The 23,733-nt window shown below is 47.3% G+C and overlaps 2 protein-coding genes across 7 annotated transcripts in view; one reads left to right on the top strand and one right to left on the bottom strand.

Annotated features, from left to right (window-relative positions):
* USP39 (ubiquitin specific peptidase 39) overlaps window positions 1–23,733 on the top strand; it is a 46,096-nt gene that overhangs the window by 3,593 nt on the left and 18,770 nt on the right. Inside the window, exons 1-5 of one of the 3 annotated variants that reach the window (XM_034953475.2) lie at window positions 9,549–9,915; window positions 12,711–12,780; window positions 14,982–15,076; window positions 17,146–17,282; window positions 19,040–19,192. In XM_034953475.2, coding sequence (XP_034809366.1) covers window positions 9,648–9,915; window positions 12,711–12,780; window positions 14,982–15,076; window positions 17,146–17,282; window positions 19,040–19,192 — 723 coding nt within the window. In that variant the 5' untranslated portion in view covers window positions 9,549–9,647. Of the gene's footprint in view, window positions 1–9,548; window positions 9,916–12,710; window positions 12,781–14,981; window positions 15,077–17,145; window positions 17,283–19,039; window positions 19,193–23,733 lie in introns of those variants that run through there. The other 2 variants (XM_034953474.3, XM_034953476.3) reach the window with 2 other exon arrangements.
* Window positions 111–8,099, bottom strand: C12H2orf68 (chromosome 12 C2orf68 homolog). 4 transcript variants are annotated; one of them, XM_003816578.6, is made up of 4 exons: window positions 5,338–7,470; window positions 5,123–5,241; window positions 2,886–3,037; window positions 111–2,518 (listed from the first exon to the last, which is right to left on the bottom strand). In XM_003816578.6, the coding sequence occupies exons 1-4, from the start codon at window positions 5,442–5,444 to the stop codon at window positions 2,396–2,398; spliced, it is 501 nt and encodes a 166-aa protein (XP_003816626.1). In that variant the 5' UTR covers window positions 5,445–7,470; the 3' UTR covers window positions 111–2,395. The 4 variants fall into 4 exon arrangements, with proteins under 4 accessions (XP_003816626.1, XP_054963704.1, XP_008967865.1 ...); XM_055107729.2 differs by having other exon boundaries at window positions 5,123–7,506; XM_008969617.5 differs by lacking the exons at window positions 111–2,518; window positions 2,886–3,037 and adding an exon at window positions 3,044–5,028 and having other exon boundaries at window positions 5,338–7,696.

The raw sequence follows: 23,733 nt of genomic DNA, 5'->3' as shown, positions 1-23,733 counted from the left end.
CCAGCTCTGAAGGAAGCTTAATGCTTAATATAGTCACACTGCATGAATTAGCTTAGAATGCTCTCTTGGGTAAAAAATATTAATAGTGTATATGCACTTGAAAAGCAAAATTCCTCAAGAAAAAAAGTTTAATAGCAAGGAGTTTCCATCAGTCCCGGTCTTTGTGAGGATTACCACAACAAACACTTAAAAGGATACAACAGGTACTTATTAAATGCTGCCTTGCCTTTTACCTCTTCCTTTTTTTTTTTTGAGATGGAGTCTCGCTCTGCTGCCCAGCCTGAAGTGCAGTGGCGTGATCTCGGCTCACTGCAACCTCCGCCTTCCAGGTTCAGGTGATTCTCTTGCCTCGGCCTCCCGAGTAGCTGGGATGGACTACAGGCGCATGTCACCATGCCCAGCTAATTTTTTGTATTTTTAGTAGAGACGGGGTTTCTGTGTTAGCCAGGACGGTCTGGATCTCCTGATTTCATGATCCGCCCGCCTCGGCCTCCCTACCTCTTCCTTTACTTAATAAGAATGCGGTCTAAATTTTCAGGTGCCAAGCCCCCAAACTCCTCTTCTAGCCTTCTGAATTGTGTAATAAAACCAGGAAACAGGTGATCCAGCTGTGAGAAAACAGACCTCAAATGTATTTCCAGACTAAAAAGCCAGACTTGCAGTGAAATCCTATGTTCCAAGTCATCAGATCAGTTTAAGGACTGGAAGACTAGAATGACTGACTGGTTCTCTGACCAGGAAGAACAGGGGTGGAGTCTGGGAGAGCCTCCTTGACCCAGGAGGCTTTGGAGGGTAGTTAACATTGGAAGTCAAAAGGCACTTGTAGCCCAGCTGCCTAAGTAGAGGACAAAGACTTTCTCCTTTCAAAGGAGAACTGAGCCCAGGATTGGTAAGTTTAAGGCACTTAACCTTGACCAGCTCTGTATGTCTGGAGCATTCTGGTCCCTGGCCGCTTTCACCACCGGGCCCTTCTCACTTATCCACCTCACTTACTGCCTGCCCCAGCATTCCTTTGGCATTGCGAGCTGTGACTTGCCACATTTTAATGACAAGATTGAAGTAGCTACCTTGCAGGATAGATTTTCTGGGGTATAGGGGACAAACCAACAGTGCCATCAGGTGTCTTAACACCCGGATGTGGAGAAACCCCTGGGGCAAGGGCCTATGGTTTCAGGAAATCTCAGTTCTCAAAGGCTTAAAGCCATATTTCAAGGCACTGAGGTTAGGCTGATATGCTGGAAAACAAGTGCTTTGGAACTTCCGTACTGGAGGGGGAGGATGTCTTGTGGAATTCAGACGTAAGCCTAACCCTGCATTAGAAAAAATGTTCACCGGGTTAGATCAGTGGTATTCCTGGGGATCTTTATGCTAAGGATCTGAGTTACATACTCCTGGGAGGTAGGAGAGAAGGCCTCATTTCATTCCCTCTGGCGTGCTGTCAATCAGGCAATTATTGCTAATATTGAGTTTCCCTTTGTAGGTATGTTCAGAACTGTTAAGTCACAACTGGAGAGTAAGTTCCCACTTGTTTATAATTCCCTTTTAGTCTGAGCAGAGGACAGTCTGTTCATGGCTAGGAATCAAGTTGAAAGTTGGAATTCTGTAGCCCTGGCCGAGGCAGGTTTTGCTGTAAGAAATCTTTTCAGTTTAGCACCAACGTCTTCCTAGGTTTCCTGTCTAGACAGTGCAAAGCAGTGGAACATGCGAGAAACGAAAAAGCCATGGAAAGGGAGGGAGACATGCTTGCAAATAGGCCTCGAAAATGGAGGTCTCCCACTTTATTGGTATCAGAATTACTTGGAGAGTTTTTTAGAAGGGTAGATCCCCAGGCCCCGCCCCCACCTCCAAAGTCCTGAGCAGCTGGAGGTACACAGTCATTTGGAGGGGGAGGAGAACTGATGGATTCTACCTGAGGCAAAAAGATGAGGGAAAGGAACAAAGAAAAAGGGCTGAAAAAAGGTCTATGAACACATGGGTGGAAATGAGCAAAAGCACAGAAGAAACATAAAATAACAAACGTGGCTCATGGAGCTGAGTGGAACAGCAGCAGCCAGGCATATGACCTCGGTGAGAAAGCACCATGTTGGCACGAGGCTTCATAAATTCTGGTTCTCCCTGGAGTCTCTGCTTCTAGAACACATTAGCCACACAAAATTCTCAAAAAAAAAAAAAAAAAAAAAGAATTCCAGAATATCAGGCTGGGCAAATGGGTCAACATATAAGAAAGAATGACTGCAAGGCAGGCCAGGTGTAGTCCTGCAACACCCTATGGATGCAGCAGCTCTGGGGGTCTCAAGATCAGACAAACTGGTCCTGGTACCCCCACACTAAATTCCCTGGGCAGAATTCTTCCGAGTGCAGTGAATCCAGCCTGGAGAGAACGCCTTCAACATGGTCAGTGTCGGCTCTGGCGCTTTGCAATCTCCTCCTGGATACGCAACTTGAGGGCTTCTCGCATGGGTGGATCCAGAGGCGTGTGTGCCGACACCTCCTCACTCACCTTTCCTGGGTCATCACCCTACGTGGAGGAAGAGTCAGGAGGCTCAGGGCCTGGCCTCTTCCAGAAAGGTGACCTGCCCTGTCCCTAAACACTCTCACAGAACTCCATTTAGCTCAAGGCTTTTTGCCAGCACCTGTCATTTCCTAGGTGTCCCCTGTAATAGTGATTCTCCACTGGGGGCCAAGAGCCCTCCCTGTTCCCCTACTGAGAATCACTGTGAGATGGGAGTGAGTTGTGCTCAAAAGCACTGCCCGCCAGGCCTAGACTCACATGTGGAGCAGACGCTTCCCACTGGGGGTCCTGAGGAAAACAGGGCTCAGGGTCTGACAATGATTACTACCATGGCCCAGGACCTTCAGGCTGCAGCTGTTTCCACCAGGCGTACCTGATAGACGATAACTGATGTGACCTCTCCACTGTCTGCCTCGTATTCTAAGCAGAAGAGCTGATGGCCAGAAGGCTCCAGCTCAGAGCCTCCACTACTGCTGCTTTCACCGGACTCTTCATAGTCTGGGTTGCGTGGGTGGGCAGAGACATCTGGAAGGATGAACCACAGTAAGAAAGAAGAGGGGGTGCTGCTGAAGGCCCTGCCCATAGAGATGCTGCAGGAAAATATACGGTTAAGAAAGCCCCAGTCTTCTTTTTTTTTGAGACGAAGTCTCACTCTGTCACCCAGGCTGGAGTGCAGTGGTGCAATCTCGGCTCACTGCAACTTCCGCTCCCAGGTTCAAGCGATTCTCCTGCCTCAGCCTCCCGAGTAGCTGGGATTACAGGCAAGTGCCACCACGTCCAGCTAATTTTCGTATTTTTAGTAGAGATGGGGTTTTACCATGTTGGCCAGGCTGGTCTCGAACTCCTGACCTCAGGTGATCCACCCACCTTGGCCTCCCAAAGTGCTGGGATTACAGGCGTGAGCCACTGCACCCAGCTGCCCCAATCTTCTTATGGGTCCAGTGTAAGTGGTTTTTTTTTTTTTTTTTTTTTGAGACGGAGGCTTGCTCTGTTGCCCAGGCTGGAGTGCAGTGGCTAAATCTCGGCTCACCGCAACCTCTGCCTCCCAGGTTCAAGCAATTCTCCTTCCTCGGCCTCCCAAGTAGCTGGGATTACAGCCGCCTGCCACCATGCCTGGCTAATTTTTGTATTTTTAGTAGAGATGGGGTTTCACCATGTTGTCCAGGTTAATTTCGAACTCCTGGCCTCAAGGGATCCGCCCACCTTGGCCTCCCAAACTGCTAGGATCACAGGCATGAATCACCGCGCCCGGACCAGTGTAAGCATTTGGTGTGCTGCCAATCAAGGACTTATTTACCTTTGCATCCCTGCTCTGAGGCCAGCACAATCCTGTCACACAGTAGGTACACAATGCACATTTGTCTAGCAAAAAGTACTGGAAAGCAGAAGGGTGGATAGAGCTCTGCCTGGGTTCAAATCCAGGCTCTGCCATTTACTAGCTGAGATCTTGGGCAAGTTGTTTAACTTCTCTGTGCCTGTTTCCTGACTGTGAAACAGATAGAAGCTTTCTTATGAGGTTGTAGAAAGACTCAATGAATTAATATACGTAAGATCTAAAAGCACTTTCACTAATGCCTAACAAAGGTAGTGGCACACACCTATAATCCCAGCACTTTGGGAGGCCGATGCGGGCAGATCACCTGAGCTCAGGAGTTCGAGATCAGCCTGGACAACGTGGAGAAACCCCTTCTCTCTCTCTTTTTTTTTTTTTTTTTTTTTTGAGACGGAGTCTTGCTCTGTTGCCCAGGCTGGAGTGCAGTGGCGCGATCTCGGCTCACTGCAAGCTCCGCCTCCCGGGTTCACGCCATTCTCCTGCCTCAGCCTCCCGAGTAGCTGGGACTACAGGCGCCCACCACCACGCCCGGCTAATTTTTTGTATTTTTAGTAGAGACGGGGTTTCACTGTGTTAGCCAGGATGGTCTCGATCTCCTGACCTCGTGATCCGCCTGCCTCGGCCTCCCAAAGTGCTGGGATTACAGGCGTGAGCCACCGCGCCCAGCCGGGGAAACCCCTTCTCTACAAGAAATACCAAAATTAACCGGTGTGGTGGCACACGCCTGTGGTCCCAGGTACCCGGGAGGCTAAGGCTGCAGTAAGCCCAGATCGCACCATTGCATTCCAGCCTGGGCGACAGAGACCTAGTCTCAAAAATAAAATAAAAACATTTTTAAAAAAGTAATAATGCTTAACAAAAATTGACCGTCATATGTTAACCAGTGTGATCTCTAGGTAGCGGGGAAGCTGGGGAAAGGCCATTTACTGGGTTCATTCCGCAATTATATGCTGGTCGCTCATCGCTGTGCCAGACTTTCTCTTTGCTAGGTAGCGGAGGACCTTACTAAAATACAGCACGGTGGGGCAAACCGGCAGATAAACTTCTTGCTGGCTCCCCGATACTCTGACAGCGATGCTTAACTGGGGGCTTATGAGTCGTCCCAGTTCTTGGGGAGAATCATTCAGCGGAGATTTGGGAGCGTTGAGGTGGAGGTTCCGGAAAGAGACGAGATGAGCTGAACCTTAGGAGTAAGAAGTGGTTTTTCCCTATAGAGAAGGGGAGTGCGTTGCAGGAAGAGCGCGCGGGCTGGAGGCAGGCGGGGCGGGCGGCCTCACCTCGGTGTCGCGGCAGGTACACCTGCAGGTCTGGCTTGCGGGGCCGCGTCGGCGCGGGCGTGTGCCGCCTCCTCACCTTCTCCTTGGCCGCCTGCTTCACCTTCTTGTCATAGTCGTCCCTGCGGGGAGCCGAGCGGGAGTCAGGGACTGTCGGGCCGGGCCAGGCCAGGCCAGGCCAGGAGTTGTGGCGGCGGCGGCGCAGGGCGGGGCGGTACCGAGCGATCTGGTTCCGTCGGATATGGTGCACGAAGCCGTGGTTCATGTCCAGCCGCCCCCCAGGCTTGCAGCAGTGCCCCGGCCGGGGATGCGGCCCCGCCTCCATCAGGAGCCGGGGACGCAGAGTCGCCGCCGCCTCGACGGCCCCAACAACAGCCACCCGCCCACAGAGGTCCGCGCCGCCCCTCGCTCAGCTTCCGGCCCCGCATCCTAACTTCCGGTCTGGGAGGCCCCTGCCTGGCCAAGCGATGCAGCGCACGGAGTTTTCGGGTCTGGTCGGGTCGGGTGGAGTAGGGTATGCTTGACTTCCACCCCCCGGACAGAGGGCTTTTGGTTTTGTTTTTTTTTTGTTTGTTTTTTCGTAACATATCAATAGGAAACAAGGACTTCGGCTTACAGCTGATACCAGAACATTCAGAAAAATGCAAATCATCTATAACACAACTCGATGCTTACGGCGGTGCCTTCCCATCTTTTTTCTGGTAATAGGATGCTGTGCAATCCATCGCCATCTGCGTGACTTTGGCTGACCGTGTAACCCTGCCACTCCTCAGTTTCCTCATTAGTAAATGGGAACACCTAGAGCACCTACCTCAAATGGATTGTGAGGCCTTGAAGTGCTCAGGCAGGGCACACAGCGGCGCCCAGGCCGCAGGCTCCGCGAAGGCTCTCCTGGCCTCCTGGCCCGGCTTGCCTCCTGCTCACGGCGCCGATGGCTTAACTGTCCCCGCGGGAGGACCCAGGGTTTTTGAGGGACCTACGGGTGTATTATTTTCTTTTTTATTTATTTTTCCTTTTTTTTTCTTTTTGAGAAGGAGTCTCACTCTGTCGCTCAGGCTGGAGTGCATTGGCGTGATTTCGGCTCACTGCAACCTCCGCCTCCCGGGTTCAAGCGATTCTCCTGCCTCAGCCTCCCGAGTAGCTGGGACTACATGCGCGTGCCACCACGCCCGGCTAAGTTTTGTATTTTTCGTAGAGATGAGGTTTCACCACGTTGGCCAGGCTGGTCTCGAACTCCTGACCTCAGGTGATCCGCCTGCCTCGGCCTCCCAAAGTGTTGGGATTGCAGGCATGAGCCACCGTGCCCGGCCCTTTTTTTTTTTTCTATTTTTTCTGACCACTGGGTTCACGTCACAGCGTGTAAAATTCTCAAGTCCTTTTACAAAAGTCAAAATCAGGAATTCATGATTAGGACAGGGACAAACGGCTGGATGCAGTGGCTCATGTCTGTAATTCCAAAACTTTGGGATGCCGAAGTGGGAGTATCGCTGGAGGGAGGAATTTGAGACCAGCCTGGGCGACACAGTGAGACATCGTCTCTACAAGAAAAAAATACATTAAAAAAGAAAGAAAGAGCCGGGCGTGGTGGCTCACGCCTGTAATCCCAGCACTTTGGGAGGCCCAGGCGGGCAGATCAAGAGGTCAGGAGTTCGAGACTAGCCTGGCCAAAATGGTGAAACCCCGTCTCTACTAAAAAAAAAATACAAAAAATTAGCTGGGCTTGATGGCCGGTGCTTGTAATCCCAGCTACTTGGGAGGCTGAGGCAGGAGAATCGCTTGAACCCGGGAGGCGGAGGTTGCAGTCAGCCGAGATCGAGCCACTGCAGTCCAACCTCCATCTCAAAAAACAAAAACAAAAAACAGGGACCAATGGTGGTCCAGCCACACGATGGAACATTACTGAGCAATCCAAAGGAAGATCTGTAGCTCAACAACATGGATGGATCATAAAGTAAATATGCCCAGTGAAAGAGGCCAGGGACTCTGTATGATTCCATTTATATGAGACTCTAGGAAGTGCAAACTAATCTATAGTGACTGAGAGATCAGTTGATTTTTGTGGGGGTTCTCTGGGAGGAAGAGGATATCTTTGGGGCTGGGTAGATTCTTTAAATTTTTTTTTATTTTTTTATTTTTTTGAGGCAGGATCTCACTGTCGCATAGGTTGGATTGTAGTGGTGCAATCACTGCTCACTGCAGCCTCCACCTCTCAGGCTCAAACGATCCTCCTGCCTCAGCCTCCTGAATAGCATGCCACCATGCCCAGCTAATTTTAAAATTTTTTTGTGGAGACGGGGGTCTCTCTATGTTGCCAAGGCTAGTCTTGAACTCCTGACCTCAAGTGATCCTCCTGCCTCAGGCCTCCCAAAGTGCTGGGATTATAAGTGTGAGCCACCGTACTGGGCCCAGATCCCGTCTCTTGATTGTGGTGATGGCTTCATGGGTGTATATGTTACAGGAAAGGGATCCGTATTCAGACCCCAAAGGAGGGTTCTTGGATCTTGTGCAAGAAAGAATTCAGGGTGAGTCCACAGTGCAAAGTAAAAGCAAGTTTATTAAGAAAGTAAAGTAGCCAGGTGTGGCGGCTTATGCCTGTAATCCCTGCACTTTGGAAGGGGAGGCGGGCGGATCACTTGAGGTCAGCAGTTCCATACCAGCCTGGCCAACATGGTGAAACTCTGTGCCTACTAAAAATAAAAAAATTAGCCGGGCATGGTGGCAGGTGCATGTAATCCCAGCTACTCAGGAGTCTGAGGCAGGATAATCACTTGAACCCAGGAGGCAGAAGTTGCAGTGAGCCGAGATCTCACCACTGCACTCCAACCTGGGTGACAGAGCAAGACTCTGTATCAAAAAAAATAAAATAAAATAAAGTAGTGAAAGTACAGCTACTCCATTGACAGAATAGGGCGTTCCTGAAAGTAAAAGGAGGAACGCATCCACCATGGCTACAATGCTTGTTTATATATAGGATAAAAAGATCATGGGGAGATGTGCTCTGCTACAAGGGTTTGTGATAAAGGATTAATTTTATTAATTATTATATTTTGCAAGAAGAAATATTATCTTTAAAGCAAAATTAGGAATGCCTTTATTCTCCAGATATTGGGATATTAGGACATTCCCAAGTCTGGATCTGTTTAGTAAACATTATCTCTCTGTTCCCTTAACTGTAGACATCTCTAGGTTAGGAATACCTAACTTCCTGGGAATGCAGCCTGTCAAGGCCCAGCCTCATTTTCCTAACCCTCGCTCAAGGTGGAGTTGGTCTGGTTCAAACACCTCTGACATATACCGCAAGTCAGAATTCAGTAAATTGCACACAGTGTGGTGTGGTGTGGTGTGGTGTGGTGTGGTGTGGTGTGGGTATGACGGAGAGTTTCACTCTGGTTGCCCAGGCTGGAGTGCAATGGGGCGATCTCGGCTCACTGCAACCTCCGCCTCCCGGGTTCAAGCGGTTCTCCTGCCTCAGCCTCCTAAGTAGCTGGGGTAACAGGCTCGTGCCACCATGCCCGGCTAATTTTTGTATTTTTAGTAGAGACGGGATTTCACCATGTTGGCCAGGCTGGTCTCCAGTCCTGACCTCAGGTGATCCGCCCGCCTTGGCCTCCCAAAGTGCTGGTATTATAGGCATGAGCCACAGCGCCTGGCCTAAATTGCACACTTTAAACATGTAGTTTGTTGTATGTCAATTATACCTCAATGGAACGGTTCAAACAAGCAAACAAGTTCAAGGCAGGTCCTGAGGTTAGAGCTTTATTAGCTTCATGGTAAATCCGTCTTTACCGGGCATTTGCGTTTTCATGGTACCAAGAACCTTCTAAAAGTAGAATTAGGGCTGTCAAGGGGATGATTTGGGAATGTCGCCTAGTTTTCCTGTGCAGCATTGTCAGCCCCCAAGCCGCGGAGACTGTGGGAAACGACCTCACGGTGGTGGTTTCGAGGCACAAATCTGGGGCCGAATGACAGCTTCTTTGTTTTTGAGACGGAGTTTCGCTCGTTGCCCAGGCTGGAGTGCAATGGCGCGATCTCGGCTCACCGCAACCTCCGCCTCCTGGGTTCAAGCGATTCTCCTGCCTTAGCCTCCCGAGTAGCTGGGATTACAGGCATGCGCCACAATGCCGGGCTAATTTTGTATTTTTAGTGGAGACGGGGTTTCTCCATGTTGGTCAGGTTGGTCTCGAACTCCCGACCTCAGGTGATCCACCCGCCTCGGCCTCCCAAAGTGCTGGAATTACAGGCGTGAGCCACCGCGCCCGGCCTGACAGCTTTTATCCAGAAAACTGTCGCCAGTAAAGGTTCCCGTCTCAGTAAACTGTAAACGACAGTAGGCCCACAGAAGGTTCTAAGGGGAGAGGAAGCCAGTGCAGGAACAGCACCGCCCACAAATTTTCTGCAGCGTGATTTGTCCCCAGTGGCGACTCGTAGAGAGTTCGGGGCTCGCTACCAGCCCCTCTCCTGATTGGCCTTGTGCCGCGCGCTCGAGCGTGCTTGGCGCCTGCGCTGGACGACTCGGCCGGTAGTGGAGATGTCCGGCCGGTCTAAGCGGGAGTCTCGCGGTTCCACTCGCGGGAAGCGAGAGTCTGAGTCGCGGGGCAGCTCCGGTCGCGTCAAGCGGGAGCGAGATCGGGAGCGGGAGCCTGAGGCGGCGAGCTCCCGGGGCAGCCCTGTGCGCGTGAAGCGGGAGGTCGAGCCGGCGAGCGCGCGCGAGGCCCCGGCTTCTGTTGTCCCGTTTGTGCGGGTGAAGCGGGAGCGCGAGGTCGATGAGGACTCGGAGCCTGAGCGGGAGGTGCGAGGTGCGCGGGGCCGGGCCGGGCTAGGCGCGAGAGCCTCTTTTTTTCGCGTCCTTTTTTCTTGTCTCTAATCTTCCGCCAGGTCACTGCGCCGGAGTTGGGGGAGGGGTGGGGTTGGGGTGGAGAAGAGGAGGGATCCAGACTCGACGGTTCTGCTGTTCGACTTGTTCGGATGAAGACAGTACCCTTCTCAATAATCGTATAGTATTTCTTTTTTCTTTTTCTTTTTTTTTTTTTTGAGATGGAGTCTCATTCTGTCACCCAGGATGGAGTGTAGTGGCGCGATCTCGGCTCACTGCAACCTCTGCCTCCCGGGTTCAAACGATTCTCCTACCTCCGCCTCCCAAGTAGCTGGGATTACAGGCGCCCGCCACCACGCCCGGCGAATTTTTTGTGTTTTTAGTAGAGAAGGGGGTTTCGTCGTGTTAGCCAGGATGGTCTCGATCTCCTGACTTCGTGATCCGCCCGCCTCGGCCTCCCAAAGTGCTGGGATTACAGGCGTGAACCACCGTGCCCGGCCAACCGTATGGTATTTCTAACTGCAAAAATCGTAACAACAGCAGCTTCCCTTTATCGAATGCCTGATGTGGGGGCTCAGTGCTGATTTTACAAGTGTTACTTCCTTCCATTTTAAAAAAGAATTTTTTTTTTTTTTTTTTTTTTTTTTTTTTTTGCGTTTTAAGAGAAGCAAGTCTCGCTATGTTGCCTAGGCTGGTCTCGAACTCCTGGACTCAAGTGTTCCACTCGCCTCGGCCTCCCAAAGTGTTAGGTTTACAGGCGTGAGCCACCGTGCACGGATTTCCTTCAGTTTTTACATCTAAGGTCTTGTAATTTCTGTAATCAAGATATTCAGAATGCTTGAGCAATAGGCACCTCTACTAAAGTATGGATTATGTAGCAGTTTTTAAGCTGAATAAAGTCTGGAGACAATTTTCCATTAGTCTCTTGAGTTTGTGCACGTACTGCGACCATTGCCTGACTGCCTTTGCTCCTGGACTCTCGTTAAGGATGTTCGTGTAGTGAGCAGCCTTGGAAGATAGAAATGGTGTCTCCCTACAAAACGAGGAGACAAGGGCACAAGGAGACAAGGGCACAATCCGTTATAAAAGATTTGGGGCAGGGTGTGGTGGCTCACACCTGTAATCGCAGCTACTCTATAGGATGAGGTAGAGTTCAAGACTAGGATAGGCAACAGAGCGAGACCTCGTTTGAAAAAATGGTTAATAGTTCAGATTCTCTAAGCACAGGGTTCGTCTCCTGTAAGGCAGCTCACTGTGTGCATGGGTTCTCCTCACTTTGCCTTGTGGGAATTCACTTGGAAAACTGACACCAATGCTATATTCTGGCTACTGTCATTGCTCTAATAAACTGTCCTTTATTTCAGGCCAGGTAGTCACATGCTTTCCATCAGCATTCATAAAACTGTGACAGGCTAACTTGTTAGCTTGCGAGTAGGGTAAGATCTGAGACCCACTCAAGTTTTTGACAAGTGGTAGATTTATAGATACACATGTACATTCTTCTATTTTTTTTTTTTTTTTTTTTTTTTTTGAGACAGTTTCACTCTTGTTGTCCAGGCTGGAGTGCAATGGCACGATCTCAGCTCCCTGCAACCTCTGCCTCCCGGGTTCAAGCAATTCTCCTGTCTCAGCCTCCCAAGTAGCTGGGATTACAGGTGCATGCCACCATGCCCGGCTAATTTTTGTATTTTTTAGTAGAGATGGGGTTTTATTATATTGGTCAGGCTGGCCTCGAACTCCTGACCTCAGGTGAGCCGCCTGCCTCTGCCGCCCAGAGTGCTGGGATTACAGGCATGAGCCACTCACCCAGCCACTCTTTAAACTATGTAGTACATTTGTGGCTGGGTGCAGTGGCTCACGCCTGTAATCCCAGCACTTTGGGAGGCCAAGGAGGGTGGATCGCAAGGTCAGGAGTTCGAGACCAGCCTGGCCAACATGGTGAAACCCCGTATCTTCTAAAAGTATGAAAATTAGCTGGGTGTGGTGGCGTGTGCCTGTAGTCCCAGCTACTCAGGAGGCTGAGGCAGGAGAATTGCTTGAATCCGGGAGGCGGAGGTTGCCGTGAGCTGAGATCGCGCCATTGCACTCCAGCCTGGGGGACAGAGCGAGACTCCGTCTCAAAAAAAAAAAAACAAAAAAAAAACGAAACACACAACTACATGGTACATTTGTATTACAATTAGTTTATTTTAGTGCTTGTGACATATTTCATATTTTTCATGCTTTATGGGATTTCTTTATGTAAAATGCAAACAAATCTTCTGTTGATTTTATGTATACCAAATATATTCTCCCAGTTTGTGGCTTGTTCTATTAGTGGGCTTTTTTCTTTTCTTTTTTTTTTTGAGATGGAGTTTTGCTCTTGTCGCCCAGGCTGGAGTGCAGCGGTATGATCTCTGCTCACTGCAACCTCCTTCTCCCAGGTTCAAGCGATTATCCTGCCTCAACTTCCTGAATAGCTGGGATTACAGGCGCCCACCACCATGCCTGGCTAATTTTTGTATTTTTAGTAGAGACGGGGTTTCACCATAGTTGGCCAGGCTGGTCTTGAACTCCTGACCTCAGGTGATCCACCCATCTCGGTTTCCCAAAGTGCTGGGATTATAGGCATGAGCTACCGCGCCGGGCTAGTGGACTTTTTTTTCGATGTTGTTGCCACCTAAACAACAGGAACTCATCTTGATTAGTTTTTCCCATTTCTGTTTCTTTTTTTGTTCTGTTAGTTGGCCCTGAGTATAGGTTTCCCATTTTCAAAGCCTGTGATGATTTTCCTTTCAGCAAAGAATGGCCGAGTGGATTCTGAGGACCGGAGGAGCCGCCACTGCCCGTACCTGGACACCATTAACAGGTCAGTAGGACAGAGATGCTGAGGATAGCACAAGAACAGTGGAATCTATGCAGAAAGTTTTTGGACTGTACAGTGAACAACACATTGACAAACTTTACTTTTTTTGAACCTGTCTAGAGAGTTGTGCTTCTTGCCATGTTACTCCTTATTCTTTGATTTAAAGTGTCAGAATACATGTTGTTAAAGATCTTATTTTGCATTTGTATGTTGGGATAACAGGATGCATAGTATCCTAAAATAACAGTAGCACATTGAAATATTTATGGAGTATCTAGTATGTGCTGGATACTATTTTGGGTGCCTGGGATTCAGCAGAAAAAAAACACAGAAATTTGTTTGAAAGCTGAGGTAGTTTACCTCATCATAGCATTCTTTTCTCTGATTCCCAGGTGGCATGTAGAATGTTTTTCAACCTATATTGTAGGGGAATGTTCTACAATAATATAATTACTCTTGTAAGAGCTGGGTGTGGTGGCCCACGCCTTTACTCAGCCCTTTGGCAGGCCAAGGCAGGAGGATCACTTGAGGCCAGAAATTTGAGACCAGCCTGGTCAACATAATGAGACCCATCTTTTTTTTTTTGAGATGGAGTTTCACTTTTGTCCCCCAGGCTGGAGTGCAATGGCGCAATCTTGGCTTACTGCAACCTTCGCCTTCCAGGTTCAAGTGATTCTCCTGCCTCAGCTTCCTGAGTAGCTGGGATTACAGGTGCCCGCCACCACGCCCAGCTAATTTTTGTATTTTTTTTTAGAAGAGACGGGGTTTCATCATGTTGGCCAGGCTGGCCTCAAACTCCTGAACTCAGGAGATCCACCTGCCTTGGCCTCCCAAAGTGCTGGGATTACAGGCATGAGCCACCACGCCCAGCCAACGAGACCCATCTTTTAAAAAAACTTAAAAAAAAAGTTATGGCCGGGTGCTCTGGCTCATGCCTGTAATCCCAGCACTTTGGGAGGCTGAGGCAGGCAGATTGCTTGAGCTCAGGAGTTTGAGCATCCTGGACAGCATGGCAAAACTTCAGCTCTACAAAAAATAAAAAAATTAGCCAGGTGTGGTGGTGCACTCCTGTAGTCCCAGCTTCTTGGGGGGCTGAAGCAGGAGGATTGCTTGAACCTAGGAGGTTGAGGCTGCAGTGAGCTGAGATTGCGCCACTGTACTCCAGCCTGGATGACAAAGTGAGACCCTATCTCAAAAAAAAAAAACCCAAAAAAGTTATAAGGGCTGTTCATTATGGTAGGCATGAGCCACCTGTGGCTTCAGTGGCTCCTGCAGTTGAAGAACTGAATTTTAAATTTTATTTAATTGAATTACAGTCAGCCTCAGTATCAGGATGTGGAACCTGAAGGTACAAAGGGCCAGCTGTAAGGGGCTTGAACATTGTGGATTTTGGTATCTGAAGGGGTCCTAGAACCAGTGTCCTGTGGCTACTGAGGGACAGCTGTATTTTAAATTTAATTGTCAATAGCCACTTTGTCTAGTGGCCTCTAATAAATTAGACAGCATAGCTCTTTGGGATTATTATCGGTTAATTAAGAGTTACTATTTGAGAATAAATCTCTTTGTGGATTCAGTGGAGATAAGGTTTTTGTTCCTTACTGCCCAGTACTCACTTTGCACTTGAATAAATAGGTCTGTTTGTAGGTATTCTGAAATTCTTCAGGCTTTCCATTTGTTTTTATGGATAAAAATACATTTTTATTTTGTAATTAATTATTATTATTATTTGTTTTTAAGAGAGGATCCCACTCTGTATCCCAGTCTGGAGTGCAGTGGTGGATCACAGCTCATTAGTCACAAACTCCTGGGCTTAAGTGATACGTTTTTCTTTTATGCAAGGATTTATTCACCCTTTTTATGTCCTCTCCACCTCCAGAATGCTGTTGGGGTACTGTTACCTTAGTCTAACTTGTAGCTTTCCCTCTAGAGAAAGTGACTGCAATGGAAAGTCCTGAACTGGTTACAAACACTAATGAGAAAGAGGCTCGTGGGTATTATGTGTCTGGTGGAGACACCTCAACAGTGCTTTGGAGCATGGCGGGTGGAGGTGAGGAATAATCAGTGTCCCCATGGTGTATATATGGTTGTGAACTGTTTTCTGAAGGATGTTATGTGGTATCATGGGTCACAGAGCCAACACTGCTTCATTTGCGTGCCTTCCTACGTGTCCATCCTATTTATTTTTTTCTGTTTTGTTTCCTTAGGAGTGTGCTGGACTTTGACTTTGAGAAACTGTGTTCTATCTCCCTCTCACACATCAATGCTTATGCCTGTCTGGTGTGTGGCAAGTACTTTCAAGGTAAATAAGTTGTTAGAGCTAACTGAGATCTGCTCCAAAGGGACTTTTTTTTTTTTAAAGAAAGTAAGCTGTTCTCAGGAATCATATCTAATAATTTCTATTTGTTTCCAGGAAATTGAAATATTCTTAGAAAACCAATAAGAGGTTCTCTGACTGGTCAGAACCTGGATATATCTTTAAGGGAGAAAGAGCTAGTCATATGAAAGACTGTAATCTCAAAGACTCTGGGTTCTCGAATCTCTAATATATGTATTTTTTTAATTTTTACTTTTTAAAAATTATTTTGAGACAGAGTCCCGCTTTGTTGCCCAGGTTGGCTCACTGCAACCTCCGCCTCCTGGGTTCAAGCAATTGTCCTGCCTCAGCCTCCAGAGTAGCTGAGATTACAGGCGCCTGCCACCATGCCTGGCTAATTTTTGTATTTTTAATAGAAACGGGGTTTCACCATGTTGGCCAGGTTGGTCTTGAACTCCTGGCCGCAGGTGATCCACCTGTCTTGGCCTCCCACAGTGCTGGAATTACAGGCATGAGCCACCGCGCCCGGCCTAATTTTTTTTTCTTTTAAGAGATGGAGTCTCACTCTGTCACCCAGGCTGCAGTGCAGTGACGTGATCTTGGCTCACTGCAGCCTCTTGACTCCCAAGTTCAAGTGATTCTCCTGCCTCAGCCTCCTGAGTAGCTGGGATCACAGGCATGCACCATCACACCCAGCTAATTTTAGTATTTTTTAGTAGAGACGGGGTTTCACCATATTGGCCACGCTGGTCCTGAACTCCTGACTTTAAGTGATCCATACTCCTCAGCCTCCCAAAGTGCTGGAATTACAGGCATGAGCCACCATGCACGGCCACATTTTTTTAAAAGATGAGATTGTACTCTGTTGCCCAGGCTAGTCTTGAAATTCCTGAGCTCAAGCAGTGTGCTTGCCTGTACCTCCCAAAGTGCTGGGATTATAGATGTGAGCCATTGCACCCTGCTATCTGGCTAATTATTTTATTTTATTTTTTTGTGGAGACAAGGCCTTATTATGTTACCCAGGCTACAATTTTTTTTTTTTTGGAATATTCTTTAGCTCAAAGGACTTTTTTTATTCCATTTTTTTCTGAAAATTTATCATTTCAACTCATTCACACCAAGCAGATGCCATGTACATAGTATAGTGGAGGATTCAAATGAGGTAAAAACAGCTGGGCACAGTGGTTTACACACCTAATCCTAGCATTTTGGGAGGCCGAGGAGGAGGATTGTTTAAAGCCAAGAGTTCAAGACCCACCTGGCTAACATAGCAAGACCCTGTCTCAAAAAAAGAGATAAAAACTGTATTCTTTGCTCTCATAAGGAGCTTATAAGGAGTCAAGGTTGACATGTAAAACAACCAGTGAGTTCCGTTAGATCATAAAGATTACTGCTGGACTGTGGCACGGAGTAAAAATAAGTGCAATAGGAGTTGAAATGTGCAAAAATCAGTGTTAGCTGGAGTGTTTATGTTGAGTTCATGGAAGAGTTGAGGTGGGACTTGAATTGGCAGGACATAGAGTTTGAATGGTTAAGGGAGAGAGATTCTAGAAAGGAGTAGCAACATGAAAAAAGTTACATAGATAAAGCATTGTCCTGAATATGGGCATTTGGAAATCCAGGACTGAGTGATGATGGACTGTCATAGGATATGTATGTATTTATGTTTATGTGTATTTATGCACACATATATGCATAGATATTTCTAGTTTCATGTATATAGGAAACTATATTGAATATATAGTTATATGTATTATATATAGTTATATATATAGGTTATATATATTTTACATATATATTAAAAATTAGTGAAATTTGTTTCCCTAATCAATGTCTTAGGCCATCTAGAGAATGAAGTAACTAATGTGCTAGTCTTTCTTGCTAATTTTTTTATGAGAGAACTTCATGTGGAGGATTCATTTTATGAATGGCATAATATTTGTTTTTTGCGGATATTAACATGTTCCGGTAGAAAATAATGAAAGGAAAAGCAAACCTGATCTGCGTGTTCTAGTATCTGCCCTTCTATTACAGCTTTTCACCCTTCCCTACAGGCCGGGGTTTGAAGTCTCACGCCTACATTCACAGTGTCCAGTTTAGCCACCATGTTTTCCTCAACCTCCACACCCTCAAGTTTTACTGCCTTCCAGACAACTATGAGATCATCGATTCCTCATTGGAGGATATCACGGTGTGTGTCTAAGAGGGTTGGTTTGGGGTCCATTCTTTAATGAGCCATCCCAGGGCTCCCAGGGGACTGCCCCACCTGAGGACAGGGAAGAATCTCAGTCCCTTTAGGCATCGAGAGGCTGCTTTCTCTTTTGGGAAGAACTGGGGAAACTGAGTAAGGTCAGAATTCATAGTTGCAGCCTGTAGTCTGTAACTTAACTGTCATTTCTACTTGTAACATTGAGGGCTAGGACTGAAGAAATATGGGTGTATTCTGATGGGGTTTAAAGTGTTTTTGTGAAATTATTCTTCTACACTTTGAAGTAGGGATATGAATTGGTCCTGGTGTAGGACAGTATTTACCAAGCTGCACACCAGCTCCTGGCTGCTTTTAAGATACGACGTGGCCAGAGCATCCAGCCACAGATGTCTCATCTGTGGGCTGTAGTTCGTGATCTGTACCAAGAGACACTCATTGTACTGAGCATGGAAAGTCCTCTTGGGCTTTGATTAGTGTTGGGCTTTTGATTATTATTTTCCTTTTCAGCACGTGGGGTGTATTCATGGTGCCAAGTGCTCTGTTCTTGTTTTTGGTTTTTTTTTTGAGACAGGGTCTCACTTTGTCGCTCAGGCTGGAGTGCAGTGGTGCCATCACAGCTCACTGCAGCCTCGACCTCATGGGTTCAAGTGATACTTTTACTTCAGCTTCCCAAGTAGCTAGGACTGTAGGCATTACCATCATGCCCAGATACATTTTTAAAATTTTTTGTAGAGATGGAGTCTCACTGCGTTGCCTAAGTTGTTCATGCTCTGTTTATTTTTAAGGAAAGCGTGGTATTTAGTCTTTGAAATACTGCTTTTTCTACTTGTAAAAGTTGTATAAGCCTATTATTAATAGTTGAGATTAAAATAGTTATGGACAGGCTTGGTGCGGAGGCCCACACCTGTAATCCCAGCACTTTGGGAGGCCGAGGCAGGTGGGTCATTTGAGGTCAGGAGTTTGAGACCAGCCTGACCAACATGATGAGACCCCGTTTCTACTAGAAATACAAAATTAGCTGGGCATGTTGGCACATGCCTGTAATCCCAGCTACTTGGGAGGCTGAGGCAGGAGAGTTGCTTGAATCTGGGAGGGGGAGGTTGCAGTGAGCCAAGATCATGCCATGGCACTCTAGCCTAGGCAACAAGAGCAAAACTCCGTCTAAAAAAAAAAAAAAAGTTATGGTCAGTATTTATAGAGGGAAAAACTGGGCTAAATTCAGTGTTTCAAAGTGAGTTTGGGATGATCTCTGTCCAGTCTGTGACATAATGACTGTGGTAACTCTGTGCCTGGGAAGAGTCTGATCCTGCTCTTCCAGTACCAGGGACTCATGGAGATCCTCATTCCCACCCAGAGTGGAGGAAACTCTCCTGCTCCAAAGCTAGGTCCATGTGCTGCTCCCAGGAGGTTCTATCTGAGACTTAGACTGCCTTTAGGAACTTGAGTATTGTATGGTTTCTGGCAGTCAGTTTTCATGAGTTGACCAGACCTGAGGTCGGCGAAAAGACCTGGGATTCAGTGATTTTGGGATAGACACAGAGATCCCCTTGTAGATTAGCCATGGGAGAGGATCTACTCCGTGTTACTTCAATCTTTACACCTACTGGTTCGGACTCTTTTTCTGTGTGTGGTGGGATGTTCATGGCCAAAGTGTTTTTTGTTTTTGTAGAAATTACTCTTACAGACATTTCTTGTGAACTCAGCTCTTAAACAACTTAGCATTTTCTTTTGCTTTGCAGTATGTGTTGAAGCCCACTTTCACAAAGCAGCAAATTGCAAACCTGGACAAGCAAGCCAAATTGTCCCGGGCATATGATGGTACCACTTACCTGCCGGGTATCGTGGGACTGAATAACATAAAGGCCAATGATTATGCCAACGCTGTCCTTCAGGTAAGATCAAGACGGGAACATTGAGGAAGAGAAGGACACCCAGAAGGCTGAGCACAGTGGCTCACCCCTGTAATCCCAGCACTTTGGGAGGCCCAGGCAGGCGGATTGCCTGAGGTCAGGAGTTTGAGCCAGCCTGGCCAACATGGAGAAACCCTGTCTCTACTAAAAATACAAAAATTAGCTAGATATGGTGGTGGAAGCCTGTAGTCCCAGCTATTCGGCAGGCTGAGGTGGGAGAATCGCTTGAATCTGGGAGGCAGAGGTTATAGTGACCCGAGATCGCGCCACTGCACTCCAGCCTGGGGCACAGTGAGACTCTGTTTCAAGAAAAAAAAAAAGAGAGGGACAGGAAATAGTATGTGTACTGGCCAAGAAATTACTGCCTTCGGCCAGGCGCAGTGGCTCATACCTGTAATCCCAGCACTTTGGGAGGCCAAGGCGGGAGGATCACCTGAGGTCAGGAGTTCGAGACCAGCTTGGCCAACATGGAGAAACCCCATCTCTACTAAAAATACAAAATTAGCCGGGCTTGGTGGTGCATGCCTGTAATCTCAGCTATTCGGGAGGCGGAGGCAGGAGAATCACTTGAACCCAGGAGGCGGAGGTTGCAGTGAGCTGAGATCACGTCACTGCACTCCAGCCTGGGCAACAAGAGCGAAACTCCTCCGTCTCAAAAAAGAAATTACTGCCTTCTTGTAGAGTATAGTCAGATGATCCTCAGACACCAAGTCTTGCTAAGGACTCTACTTGAGTAATTGTTCTGCAACAGGCAGAGCATTCCTTTGCTCACTGGGCTGCTGTCAAATGGTGAGGCTTTTTCTAGCCTCTGGCTCATGGCCTCTGGAACTTCCAGGGAATGAGGGACCGAATCTGTGTTGCCTTGCAGTATCAAGTAAGAAACATGCCAGATGCATTTTTTTTTTAAATGGTGTAGATATTTGTTGTGCTGGCTGATCAATGACTTTCTCCTGCCCATGTGCTCATAACCCTGAAATTGGAAAGGCAGAAAACCAAAGCTGTCCTATTTTCTTTTTTTTTTTTTTTGAGACGGAGTCTCAGTCTGTTGCCCAGGCTGGAGTGTAGTGGCGCAATCTCAGCTCACTGCAACCTCTGCCTCCCAGGTTCAAGCGATTCTCCTGCTTCAGCCTCCCGAGTAGCTGGGATTACAGGCACCTGCCACTGTGCCTGGCTAAGTTTTGTAGATACAGGGTTGTAGTAGAGTTTTAGTAGTTTTAGTTTTAGAGACAGGGTTTCACCATTTTGGCCAGGCTGGTCTTGAACTCCTGACCTCGTGATCCACCTGCCTCGGCCTCCCAAAGTGTTGGGATTACAGGCATGAGCCACCGTGCCCATCCCTTATTTTCAATTAAAAGTTGTTTTTAAGAAAATTTTATGAGTAATAGGTGCATACTGTAGAATTTTTTTTTTTTTAGAGGGAGTCTGTCACCCAGGCTGGAATGCAGTGGCATGATCTTCGTTCACTGCAACCTCTGCTCCCCAGGTTCAAGTGATTCTTCTGCCTTAGCCTCCTGAGTAGCTGGGATTACAGATGCCTGCCACCACACCCGGCTAATTTTTGTATTTTTAGTAGAGATGGGGTTTCACCATGTTGGCCAGGCCGGTCTTGAACTCCTGACCTCGTGGTCCACCCGCCTCAGCTTCCCAAAGTGCTGGGATTACAGGTGTGAGCCACCATGCCCAGCCAATTTTTAAATGTTGGTAAGTATAATAAGAAAACAATAATCCTACTTCACCAAGAAAATGATTAAAAAATTATAATCATAAACACAGGCTTATTGGGGAAAACATGTATAAATTGTGAGGAGCTGGGCATGGTGGCTCATGCCTCTAATCCCAGCACTTCGGGAGGCCAAGGTGGCAGGGTCCCTTGAGGCCAGTAGTTTGAAATCAGCCTGGCAACATAGCGAGACCCTGTCTCTATTTAAAAAAAAAAAAAAAAAAAATTAGCTGGGCACAGTGGTGCATGCATGCCTGTGGTCCTGGCTGTTTGGGAGGCTGAGGTGGGAGGATCCCTTCAGCCCAGGAGTTCGAGGCTGTTGGAGAAGTTTGAGGACTTTGAAAAGTGCAGGCATTACAGGTGTGAGCCACTGCACCTAGCCTTGGATCACTTCTAAAGTTAATTATTTGTATTTTTTTCTTGAGTTATTGGGCCTTACAGACTCCTTTCCTATTGGTTCGTCTTACTGAGCTTTAAGAAATATATGATAAAGTTCTTCCCTTTTCTGTTGCATATGTTGCAAATGTTTTCTGCTAATTCTTATTTGGCCTTTAAATTTTTTAAGTGATATTTTTGCCATGAAGAATTGGACAAAAAACTGTAAAGGCATATTTTTTACATTCAGTGTCTGCTCTTGGTGTCATGCCTAGTCTCTGGAAAGGTCAAATTCTTAAGTAGAGAGACTTTTCATCAGATCGTTCCTCTTAAATCCTCTCATGGCTGCGTGAAAACTGATTTTTTTTTTTGAGCTGGAGTCTCGCTCTGTCACCCAGGCTGGAATGCAGTGTCACAATCTCAGCTCACTGCAACCTCTGCCTCCCAGGTTCAAGCGATTCTCCTGCCTCAGCCTCCCGAGTAGCTGGGACTACAGGTGCGTGCCACCATGCCTAGCTAATTTTTTGTATTTTTAGTAGAGATGGGGTTTCATTGTGTTAGCCAGGATGGTCTCGATCTCCTGACTTCGTGATCTGCTCGCCTCGGCCTCCCAAAGTACTGGGATTACAGGTGTGAGCCACCGCGCCCTGCCGAGTGAAAACCATTATAGGATGGACAGATAGAATTTGGATTTGGTCAGAGCTGTTAGTCTTGGCTTTCTGATGAATTTTAGATCGCGTAGGAAGTTCTCTTTATAAAAATAAATGGATTAACAAACCCTATGTGATGATGTTTCCACTAAAATAGGGTTGACTGGACCAGGTCATCCATCTGGAGGGTGGATAATTCTTCTCTGAGGATGACCAATATTATTTATATTGTTGCTGAGGCCAGAGTGCAACCTTTTCTCCACAAGATAGACAACTGAGAATTAGGATAAACTTTATCCATCCTCTTGTTTTGAGAGTAAATCTCTCTTTTTAGTAATTATTCTACAAACAGGAAGTCCTTGTTTCTTTAGCTGAGCTTAGCTTGTCGGAGCTTTCCTAATCCCCTCTGTGGTTGAAGTGCTCTCTGTGTTCTGAGTTGTCTTCCTTAGAGGTGCCTGGGTTATTACATTTAGCAGAAACCCTTCTAGCTGACTCCCTGAATGGATGACCTTGTTTAAGAAAGAAATGTGTTCATGGTAAGCACAGTGCTGGTCGGGAAGGACCTGTGGGGATACTGCATTTTTATTTAGGGTGTCTTTGGTCCTCTTCCTCCCAGTTTCGTTTTGTTTTGTTTTTTTGAGATGGAATTTTGCTCTTTTTGCCTAGGCTGGAGTGCAATGGCGCGATCTTGGCTCGCTGCAACCTCTGCCTCCCGGGTCTAAGTGATTCTCCTGCCTCAGCCTCCCGAGAAGCTGGAATTACAGGCACTCACCACCACACCCAGCTAATTTTGTATTTTTAGTAGAGACGGTTTCACCATGTTGGCCTGGCAGGTCTTGGACTCCTGACCTCAAGTGATCGGCCCACCTTGGCCTCCCAAAGTGCTGGGATTATAGACCTGAACCATCGCGCCTAGACCCCTCCTCCCAGTTTTGTAGCTCAGGCTGATGAGCCTGTGTTTCTTCCTGAAATTAATACGGCTAGTTTTTATCTTTCTGCTTAATGAGATACAATTTGTTTTTATTGTCCTAAACCTTTTGACCATTTTCTCTTTTTCTTTTTTTTTTTTTTTGAGACGGAGTTTTGCTCTTGTTGTCTAGGCTGGAGTGCAGTGGTGCCATCTTGGCTCACTGCAACCTCCACCTCCCGGGTTCAAGTGATTCTTCTGCCTCAGCCTCCTGAGTAGCTGGGATTACAGGCGCGTGCCACCATGCCCGGCTAATTTTTGTATTTTTAGTAGAGACGGGGTTTCACCATGTTGGCCAGGCTGGTCTTGAACTCCTGACCTCAGGTGATCCTCCCACCTTGGCCTCCCAAAGTGCTGGGATTACAGGCATGAGCCACCTCGCCTGGCCGACCATTTTCCGTCATAACAGAGTATATTTACTTTTCAAAAAAATTTTGGCTGGGCATGGTGGCTCAGGCATGAGAATTGCTTGAACCCTGGAGGCAGAGGTTGCAGTGAGCCAAGATCGTGCCACTGCACTCCAGCCTGGGGGATGGAGCAAGACTCGGTCTCCAAAAATAAAAAAAAAATTTCAGTAGGTTTTTGGGGAACAGGTGGTTTTTGGTTACATGAATAAGTTCTTTAGTGGTGATTTCTGAGATTTTGGTCACCCATCACCCAAGCAGTGTATACTGTACCCAGTGTGTAGTCTTTTATCCCTCACCACCCCCCACACTCTTTCCCCCAAGTCCCCAAAGATCATTGTATTGTTCTTACACCTTTGCGTCCTCACAGCTCCCTATATTTACTTTTATGTACAATTATATGGTTT

The sequence above is a fragment of the Pan paniscus genome, chromosome 12 (genome assembly GCF_029289425.2).
Source record: "Pan paniscus chromosome 12, NHGRI_mPanPan1-v2.0_pri, whole genome shotgun sequence".
Lineage (NCBI taxonomy): Eukaryota > Metazoa > Chordata > Mammalia > Primates > Hominidae > Pan > Pan paniscus.
This window is presented reverse-complemented; position numbering and strand designations above follow the sequence as displayed.